The sequence below is a fragment of the Myodes glareolus genome, chromosome 24, assembly GCF_982192425.1.
Source record: "Myodes glareolus chromosome 24, mMyoGla1.1, whole genome shotgun sequence".
NCBI classification, from domain to species: Eukaryota; Metazoa; Chordata; class Mammalia; order Rodentia; family Cricetidae; genus Myodes; species Myodes glareolus.
This window is the reverse complement of record NC_142049.1, coordinates 14,178,265-14,189,164: the sequence shown is the minus strand read 5'-3', so window position 1 is coordinate 14,189,164 and position 10,900 is coordinate 14,178,265. Positions and strand designations below refer to the sequence as shown.

Here is a 10,900-nt window from a genome sequence, read left to right as displayed (position 1 = left end):
GTTTCTACCAGTGTGGTCAGACAAGGAGAACCCATGAGCTGCCGTTCTAGCCTATGTCCAAAACCGTTGCCTCAGCTTTCCTCCCCCAAACTGGCTACTGGACTGAACTGGATGACCTCCTCCTTCCCACTTAGCCTTCTCAGTCTTTTATTTCAACACAATGGCTTCCAAGTGGTGCTTGCTTGCGTTTGTTTCTTAATATGTTCTAAAACACTCCACTCTGATTCTGGATGTGAGATCAGAATGTCCTTCCATCTCTCTTTGTAAGATACTCTCTTTACTCAAATCTATGCAGAGGCCATATGTACCCTTCAGAGTCTCGTGCAACCATCAGGAGCCTGGAGAGGGAAGATTCTCTTTAAAACTGGAGTAGAATTCAGAATAGCTAGGGGCCTAAATACTCAGTAGCCATGCCACACTATAGATTTCTGAATTCCCTTTGCCCATATATACATTTAGCAAAATGATTACTTTTGTAGAGATTCATAGTCATTAAATTGATATGTATTTTAAAAAGAAACTACAAATTCGAACTTGAAATAATCGTTGTTTTCAGACAAAATATCTAGAAGTGGGGCCTGGAAAGTGCCTGCTGTAAAAGCTTGAAGAACTGAGCTCAGGTCCCCCGCATCCACATAAGAACCCCAGTGTGAGCCCAGCCCTGGGGAAGGAGACAGACCAGCCCTGGGCTTACTGACAGGCCAGTCGAGCCAGCTAGTGAACTTCGAGTTCAACAAAAGACCCTATCTCAAAAAATAAAGCAGAAAGCAATTGAAGACTTGATGTCTACCTCTGGCATCCACATGAATGTGCACACTTGTGTGCTTGCACCCCCTCAACCATATATACACATAGCCACGTGAACATGTACATACAAAGCATACACACATGGTGTCGGAGGTCCTTCTATATATGTGTTGCTTTTATTGGTTAATTAACAAAGAAAACTGTCTTGACTTGTGATAGGGTACAGTAGAGTTAGGCAGGGAAAACTAAACTGAATGCTGGGAGAAAGAAGGTGGAGTCAAGAGACACCATGTAGCTGCTACTGGGAACAGACATGCTGGAAATTTGCCTGTAAGCCACAACCACGTGGTGATACACAGATTAATAAAAATAGGTTAAATTAAAATATAAGAGTTAGCCAATAAGAAGCTAGGGCTAATGGGCCCATAGCTTTAATTAATACAATTAATACTCAGTGATTTAATTAATACAATTTCTGTGTTATTATTTCGGGGCTGAGCAGTCAGGAACAAACAAGCGGCCTCCTACCACACACACACAAAACTTCAAAGTGATCCTTTCTTTTATCAAAGTAGATATGCTTTCACTAAACCTGAAGTAACTTGATTTGTCTATGTGAAAAAGAAAAACTAGCAAATTTCAATATTTTTGGTTTGTTTTTTGGAACAAAGTCTCAGTTTATAGCCATGGCTAGTCAGGAACTCACTGTGTAGACCAGGATGACCTGGAACTCACAAAGATCTGCCTGCCTCTGCTTCTAATGTGCTGGAACTAAAGGTGTGTGCCACCACACCCATTCAGAATTTCTGGATTTTTGACAAGAGTAATATTATCTAGGTTAAAAATGAACAAACAATGCATGCCTACTTCATTCCCTGTCACTTTGGTAGTGTTCTAGGTGAACACTAGGTCTATGCTGCTATTTTCCTAATTTAAGTTCAGAATCGGTCATTCTGTATTGATCCCATGGGTCTTTTTCTCTCTGCAGGAATTGGAGGCCTCCAGGACTTCATTCTGAAGTCTGCAACTTTGTGCAGTCTGCCATCCTGCCCTCCGTTTATTCCACTCAACTTTGAAGCCACCCCTATTGTGAGAGTTGCTATTGAACCAAAACACCCAAGTAAGATGACCGCGTTTTTAGAAACATATAACTAATGCTGCCATGGATTTTGTTTGTTTGTTTGTTTGTTTTGTTTGCTATTTTGCTTTTGACACGGGAGCTCTCTACATAGCTCTGGCTGGCCTGGAACTTGCTGTGGAACCAGACTGGCCTCAGACTCAGAGGTCTGCCCTGCCTTTGTCTCCTGAGTGCTAGGATTAAGCTTGCTTGCTTCACCTTTTTAATGTGTGTATTTATTTGTCCCCCTGTGACCTAGCTGTTCCCGCATCTAGTAATGGTCAGTGGAGAAGCTGCAGACCCTCCTTAAGAGACGGTAGAGCGAGTCTGTGAAAGGCAGTTTTCTGCTAAAGGAATTGTGTGATCGCCTCCTGACATCTGAACCTGTGCATCCATCCTTCTTCTCCCTAGACCTGAAACCTGAGAACTTCTTCTCCTGTCAGGTTACAAGGCGTAGACCTAGCTGATCGTGGTCCCTGGGATTATTTACCCAGAAGCTGTTTCTACTGACCTTCAATTTAGCCTGGGTAACACAGCACAAAGTGGTACCCAAAACAACCTTTTAGAGATTTCCTGTTGAAATATTAGAGCATTTTATATTATCAGATATTTACTAAATCCCCTCTTTTTAGATTTTTTTAATTTATATGTAAGTATGTCTCCATTTGTGTGCACACATGTGCATGGATGTCTGAAGAGGCCAGCATCATCCGCCAGGAGCTACAGGTGCCTATGAGCTGCTCATATGCTCCCTGACGTGAAGGATCCTGTGTACTGCTCAGTACCTGGCTTCTTTTCTGTCTATGGTGTGTTCTGAATGGCATTCGTTTCCTTTACGCTGTCTAAAATATGGTAGCTAAAGAGAATTTTTAGTTATCCACCTGGAGGCCAAAGTGCATTTCCCCATTGATACAAATTCTTCTGAGCTTCTAAAATCTAAATTGAAACATTTGGAAGTGGCACACAATTTTCACTTTAATTTAAAAAAAAAAAAAAAGTTGCTCTTTTCCCATAAAGTACGCTGTTCTTACTGCAGACGCCTTGTTCTTGATTATATCTGTGAAGTGCCCATTTGGATATTTCAGTTTCTGACTGTTGTACTCTTTGTCTGTCCGGCTTCTCATTTCGTGTTCAGAATGTCTAAGAACCTTTTTTTCCTGCTGTCCCCATGCCCCAGAGTCCTGAGAATGTGCGGACTCTGCTCTTGGCTCTGCTGTTTTATACTCATCCTTCCGTGGGCCATGCCCCTTTGTCCATGGGTCCACATTCTCACAAGACTCCCAGTAGCGCTGTGGGAAGCTCCGGGAGGACCCACTGTTATTCTTCTATGGCACCTTTCTCTTTTCCATGATAAACTGGACTCATCCGGAATCAAACCATTCACTCTGTCAAAGAGAACCGCACCCATTTGTCCGCTCATTTTTCTTCTTGGGTTTTCCAAGCTGGAGTTAGGAGGTCCTGCTGGCCCGCTGTGCTCCCTGCACACAGGCAACTCAGGGCTCAGCAGACTCCCACAAATGTCCCCGGCCATCACGGGTTCTGTCATCCGCGCTAATCGTGTGCATCCCAACAGTGTATGCTGGTTTGTCGTTGAGTTATCCTCTAGTGCTGCCGGTTGTGGTGGTGCACATCGGTAGGATTTGCTGAAGGAGGCAGAGGCAGGGGAATCACGAGTTGTCCTCTGATTCCTTCAGCAGCCACCCCAGTGCTGACTTTATTCTCATCCTCATGTGAGGGCGGCTCAGGAGTAAAGGAGTTAATTAAGTGCAAAGCCTAATTTATTTGATCCCCAACACTGGATAGTTCTAAAACTAAAAATAGAAACTGGTATGGTAGAGATGGCTCATCAGTTAGGGCTCCCTTCTGCTCTTCCAGAGGACACACGCTCCTCTTCCAGCAACCACGCTGACTTGCTCAACACGATCCGTAGCTCCACTTCAGGGAATTCAGTGCCCTCTTCTGGACTCTGAAGGCACTTACACTCCTGTGCACAAACACACACGTGTGCACATAATTTTTAAATAAAATAAAAGAAGCTCACTTGTCCAAGGTTGAATAGTTAGTAAGTGCTGCATTCAGGACTCAAACCCCTGCTCAGAGACAATCCTAAATACTTACTTTGAGGAGATGGTTAAGAAATCCTCCTTAGCTGAAATAGGACTTCCCAGATGCATTAGGTTTTCTGTTCGTGTTTTGTGCATATCATAAAACATGAAAAAATAGAAATTATTTTTTAAAATTGAGAAATAAAGTAATTAAACTTTTATGGGAGATTTTTGTACTTATACCAACTGTTTGTATTTGTGGTTATATTAATTATCTTATACTACATAGCAAGATACTCCAGAATTTAATAGTTGAAACACTGATCACTTATTTGTCCTTTTGGTCAGGAATTTGAGGATAGTTGAGCTTAGAGTCCCCAGCCAATGATTTTCCTACATATTCTAGGTCACAGCCACCTGCAGGTGGATTAGGCTTCCAAGATTCATTCATGTGGACTCAGATGTTTGCTCTAGTTCAGCCCTCAGGTCTCCACAGGACCCTTTCATTTGGTTCCCAAGTGTCCTGCAGCAGAACGCAGTGACTGACTTCAGTCCAGAGCTGGCTCTGGCAGCTCACGTCACCATTTCCACGGTGTTCTGTTGTCAGACGTCACTGTCACCCTCAGGGAGCACTGTAGTGGAGCTGAATATCAGGGTGCCAGGATGGTTGAGTCCCCTGCAAGGCTGGCTGCTGGACAAAGCTTCCTGATTTCTGAGCGCTTGACCTGGCACATTGTGCTACGGCTGTTGAAAGGTGTCTCCTGGGCTCCATTATTGCGACACTTGACTTGAATGGCTATTGGCAGTGTTACTGAGGAAGAAGTGCCTTGCTGACAGCCGCACTGAATCTTGGTGTTGTTTTAGAGCGTTTATCATTTACACCAAGTTCTTGATGAAATATAGAAAATACACATCTCCTTTTCCTGGTGTCACTTTCTCTTACAGTCCTTAGTGTCTGTTTTTGTGTTGTGAGTGAACTGTCCATTTATAAGATTTTTAAATTAAGGGAAGAAAATCACCCTCCAGATTTTAAAAGGTTAATGTATGGAGTGTTTGTGTTGGTTTTGGCCACAGAATGACTACCAGAAATATTTTCAAATCCCTGATTTGAATGTTGTCGCCAAGTCTCAAATTTCATTAAAACTGTTTTCTTTCCTTATTCTTAAGCCATCGCCTTTGGCTTCGAGACAGATTTAAGTGTTTTTAGGTCGGACTTTGTCATTCAGCGGATGGAAAGCCAAAGACAAGCTTTGTCTCCCTGTTATCGCTGCTTTCCAGTGTTGTGAGTGTTACTAGTGTCTGTGTAGCAATCCTAAGCTAGGTTTCAAATTCTCAGACGGTCAAGCCAACACTATCAAATCTAGCTATATGAGGAAAGGGAAGGCACAAAACAGTGAAAGGGGCATAAGAAAGTACCTATTGGGATTCCCTGAACTCCGGGGTGGCTTGGCATGGAGCTGTGCTGTCTACGAACAGAGCCTGTGCTTGAAGGCCAGTGTCAGAACCAGCTCTGGCACATCATTGCTGGTGACCTTGGACACACATTCTTTCACCTTCTCCAGCTGTTTCCTCATCTTCACAATGAGGACATTAATCTGTCTCCTTCTATGATGCTCGAATCTGAAATGCTTGTCTGGCAACTTAACACTATAAATAGTGGTAGTTATTTTTAGAACTTTAGTTCAAAAATGAATCAGCATTGAAGGTCTTATAGTCCCTCCCTGTCCTTTAATTAACAAACTCCGTAAGGCTTTTCTGCCTTGCAGAAAGCTGCTGTGCTTTTGTGTGTTGAAAGTTGAGCACCACAGAACTGTGAAGCAAAATGTTGAATCAAAGCAATGCTGTATAAGAATGCCCTAAGAGATTTGCTCTGGCCTGCCTTGAAGGCAAAGTGACAGCTGAGTATGTAGGAGTGAAAAAGCAAACCCCAAATACAGATCTCAGTCCCCATCTGTGCCCTCAACTCAGCTCCATGTGCTAATGAGTGGAAGCAGTTATGTCCCAGGCACACGCAGAACGGAATGCAGAAGGGTGTAGCAGCTAGTTCCTGCAGATCCTGAACCCCATCTTGTGCACAGGAGACAGGCACGCTGTCCCTGAAATACATGTCTAACCCACCCTGTTACCGTTTTTATTTTGGAACAGTCTCACTAAAGGTTGTCCTGTAGCACAGCAAACCTTGAAGCGGAGATTCTCCTGCCTTCGCCCCCTGAGTAACTGGGATTGTAGGTCTGTGTCACCAACCCTGACTTACAAATTGTTCATTTAATATGAAGTTCTAGTCGTTCTCAAATGTCATCGTAAACGTTTTGTGTATCTGTCTTCATTTTGTATGTACTGTTGAGGGATATTGCTCTGTTTCAAGATCTGTAATGCATGTATTACTAATAAGGCAGACTTGCATTCACTGGTGTGGTGATGATAGTTTGTGTCTGCTTTGAATTTGATGAAGAGATGTAAGCCGTGTGAGTTACCTTTGGCGTCTTAATGAAAAGCCCATGTGGGTCTTGTGCTAGCTGCCTGTGTGTACAAGTCAATTACAAGAAGGTTTCATTGTACTGCTCCTGTCAGTGGCCACGGCCATTGTCTCTAGATCACTGGTTCTTATGTCGCTGTTAATTTGTTTCATCTTGTCATCTAGGTGAAATGCCTCAGCTTGTGAAAGGAATGAAGCTGCTAAACCAAGCTGATCCCTGTGTCCAGGTTTTAATTCAGGAAACAGGAGAGCATGTTTTGGTCACAGCAGGGGAGGTCCACCTTCAGCGCTGTTTGGATGACTTAAGAGAAAGGTCAGATTCAAATGCTAGAGACGTAAAATGATTGTTCTAAAACCAGTGAGATGTTTTAATGTTTCCCAAACAGGTCAAACTAAGACTGTGCTTCATTTGGGGAGAAAAGCGCAGTGCTCTCAATTCAGACATAAAACTGCTATTTATGATTTTGAATCATAAATTTAAATTTAAAAGCTGGAAACTGACATGAATTTATACAAATAAAATTGAATAATTTTGCATTTAGCTTAAGTCATAAAACATTTTCATGTATATATTTTATTTTAAGCACATATCAAAGCAGCAAAAATCTTATTTTATAAATACATAGGTGATTAGGATAGACTGCTTGTGAACTCTGCAATGTAAATTTGATGGAAATTTCTCTATGAAGGTCATATGTAAGTCATTATAAGAACATACCAAATCACTTTTTATAAAAACAAACAAACAAACATGGTTTTCTTCTTTATTTTGTTGCTAATTTATGTGTATTGGAAAAGTAAGGAGAATATAGATGAATACAGATTATTGGGCTATGCGCAGAAATATCTGTTATGAGCATTCAGGTTCATAAACCCACTCAGTCTGTAGGCAATTGCGTATGTACAGCTGTCCGTGCTGATCTCTGCTCATTTGTCCAAGACAGACACGTCTGCAGCTGTTACTGCTAACTCAAAACGCGCATGCTGTAACTACCATAGTGTTTGAGATGGCAGTTTGCTCATATTTTTGTCAGCCTTCCATATTATGTTTTAAAAACATCACAATCTGGAAGATGAAGTTATTTATCATAGTATATATTTCTGTGTTTGCTAATGAAAACAATGAGAATTTTTTTGTAATAGCCCTTCTCTTTTTAAGTTTTCTGTCATAGTAATAATGATAACCTGTATAATTCTAAGTGATTGTTCTAATAACATGCTAAATATAGCATGTGGTCCCTATGTTTGTCACCGCTACCCGGTCTGTGCGGTCCATGTGCACGGGGGATGACAAACATAGGGACTACATGCTATATTTAAGTTATTTTGAAAAATATTTTCTCCTTAAACTTACAACTTGCTTTAGTAGCTCCGTATCCCTATCTTTGCTTAGTGTTTATATCTCGTGATTTCCACTCTGAATTCTTTCTAACCACTAGAGGGAAAACACAATATGGTTTATAAATTAGCTTTCTAGAAATGTACCATTAGCATGGTATTGAGTAGTTTCAATAAGTTTAAATATATAAAAGTTCCTAGAAAATATCCAAACACTAACGGTAATTTATAGTTACATTGAATAGGAACAATGGAAACTGTAACAAATTCTTTTGAAAAAGTGTATGCTGCTTTATTAAAATACCACAATGTTCTCTCTTTCTCTCTCTCTACCTTTATTCATTCATTTACTTGTTTATTTATTTATGTAGAGTTTCCCTGTATAGAGTGCAGCCTAACCTTAAAGTCACAATCCTCCTGCCTCAGCCTCCCTGGTAATAGTTTTACAGATACGTGTTGTAGTACCTGGCAATCCCATATAAATTCTGAAGTGGTCCTTAACTGTTGGACTAAAGTACTGCGTCCCACCCACTCCCTGAAGACAAACAAAATCATTCCTTTCATGTAGCCTCCTGTGACAGAGGCATAACCTCAAGCCAGTGTTTCCCTGTCAGAACTCAGAGCTCACCCGGATCCCAGAAGAAAGAAATCTTCTAGTCCATATGCAGAGCAGTCAGCTAGGCTGAGCGCAAGTCCGCAGGGAGGGTGGGCAGGTGCATCTGCTCAGTCGGGCAGTGCTTATGACAGGTTCAGCTTTTGACCTCCAAGAAGAACAAGTGGCATTGGCAAAGGGCCATGGCAATCTGCAGTATCCCAGTGACCTGCGACAAGTAAAGATTTATTCCTGGGGTCAGGAGTTACAAGAATTGTACTGAATGGTCTATTGGGTAGGGACTAATTGAGGAATATGTCACCTGGCACGTGACTTTGAAGGATGCGTGCTGCCCCTTTACTCCTGAACCCCGCATGTGTGAGACTTCTCAAGCTGATTTGAAAATCGGTGCACAAATGCAAAGGGTCAGTTCAGTAATAGCCAAAGAAGAACCCCCAGGTAGGTGATGTCACTGTGCTAGGAAACTGGAAATCAGTCTTTCTTTAAAGCAGCAGGAAGTAAGACTGTGCTGTGCTGTTGCCTGCAGAGATAATGGACTAGAATAGAGACTTCTAAACCAGGTTGCAATGCAGAGCCGTGAGGAAAAGGTGGGTTTTCTTTCCAGTGAGTAGTGCTGCCTAGTTCGGTATCCAGAGAGAGAGAGAGAGAGAGAGAGAGAGAACTCCAGAGAGAGCCAGAGCACTTTTACGTCATGTCCAGGTAGGCTGTAGATAAAGGTGTGGAGACCGGAATCTCTCTGCTGTCTAGAAGACACTGTAGGGGATATGTACAAGGTCTGCGCAAGAAAATGCTTCTAAAATTGGGTATTGATGACCATGAAGATTTATTCCTCCACAAAGTCTATAGAGTAAGAGCAAGCTCCAGTGTACGCTAACCTTTATAATACCTACAGCATGTGAGACTTATGTCCTCACATATAGAGAACACCTGAAAATAAGGGAGAGAAGCTCAACCCAAAAGAAAGCCTTACTAGCACTAACAAAGACTTGGCAGGAATCTAAAGGCAAAAATACACTTGAAGATGTATTGAGCCAGTCGGCACTTGATTAAATACAAATTAAAACTAAGGTGAGTTTCTGGGTGATAGTTGGTAAAGTATTTGCTTTGCAGGCATTTAATCCTTGTGCCCTACTAAACAACCAGGATTGTTGACACTCGCTAGTAATCCCATTGGTGGGGAGGTGGCAATAGGCTGACCTCTGGGACTTAATCTACTCAATGAATACCAGACCAGTGAGAGACCCTGTCTCAAACACAGGAAGACGGCTTCTGCAGCACAGCAGCCAAAGTTGTGCTCTGGCCTGTACATGTATGCACACACACCTACCTGTACACACATGTGTACTGTAGGCACACAAGGTGCCTACTTCTGTGTACCCACTAGCGTTCAGAGTTGTTAAAGACATTCTCATGTGATGGAGGAGATGGAGAGCAACTCACTTGGCACACAACTAGTGAGCAGGGATTGGTAGACTCTTAGAGTCTGCTTCAGGTTGTCTCTTAGGAGAACAGGCACTGCCCTCAGCTTGGCAAAACTTCTATTTCTAAATCTCTCTGTGTGCAACAAAGCTGGGCAAATGTTTTTCAAGAATGGGTGCTCTTGGTAACATTTTTGTACTAGGATAGGGTCTCATTGCGTGGCTGGGATGGCCTGAAACTCTCAGGCTCCGTCAATCTTCCTCCCTCAGCGTCTTCAGCATATGGAACTCTACGTGTGTGCCACCTTCCTAGGCTGTCACTAGTTAAAGTGGAAATTGATTGAGGGAGACACCCGTTGTTGATCTCTGGTGTCCACGTGCGCACATATGCACACATGTATATGTGTGCATATAATTAAACTGTAGAGTATAGGTGTTTGGCTGTAACTTGTAAAAGCAGAAGAGCGGGGCAGGTTACAGTAAAAGGTTGTGGCTGCCTGGGAGGCGTTTGGAAGAGATAGGGAGGTTCCTTCTTAGGCCCAGAAACTCTTTTAGCCTGGGCAGTTGTTTGCAGGGGCGTTCACATTGAGCCAAGTGATTACAGATCAGTAGATTCTTTGTATACTGGTCTTTGTGACTAGTACATTTCACAATTTTATTAAGAACATTAATAACCTTTTAGGATTTAGTATTCACGGGGCATGCCTCTTAATTCAACTTTTTTACCAATCCATGGTTTGTATGCAGAAGAGGGAGGGGTGAAGTGTCAGCTATTGGCCCTACGCCAGAGGAACTGTCAGTTCTTAGCATCCAGATCTTAGGTACAAAGCAGATGGAGCAGGAACCCACTGGAAGCACAGTCACAGATATAGTGGAAGCCTACTGTACCTTTTTATCTGTCTGTATCTATCTGTCTGTCTGTCTGTCTATCTATCTGTCTGCCTACTTACCTACCTACCTATCTATCATCTATCTATCCATCTATCTATCTATCTATCTACCTGTCTTTCTATCTATCTATCTACCTACCTTTCTATCTATCTGTCTGTCTGTCTATCCATCCGTTCTTCTGTCTGTCTGTCTGTCTATCTTCTGTAAGTAACATCAGGTTCTGCATTGCCAGAATTTACCGATCCTCCGCTCCTG

At 42.3% G+C, this 10,900-nt stretch overlaps 1 protein-coding gene across 1 annotated transcript in view; it reads left to right on the top strand.

Annotated features, from left to right (window-relative positions):
* Positions 1-1,698: 1,698 nt before the first annotated feature.
* LOC148117964 (elongation factor-like GTPase 1) overlaps positions 1,699-10,900 on the top strand; it is a 29,158-nt gene continuing 19,956 nt past the window's right edge. The window contains exons 1-2 of the mRNA XM_087901513.1: positions 1,699-1,867; positions 6,551-6,698. Coding sequence (XP_087757639.1) covers positions 1,714-1,867; positions 6,551-6,698 — 302 coding nt within the window. The 5' untranslated portion in view covers positions 1,699-1,713. The remainder of the gene's footprint in view (positions 1,868-6,550; positions 6,699-10,900) is intronic.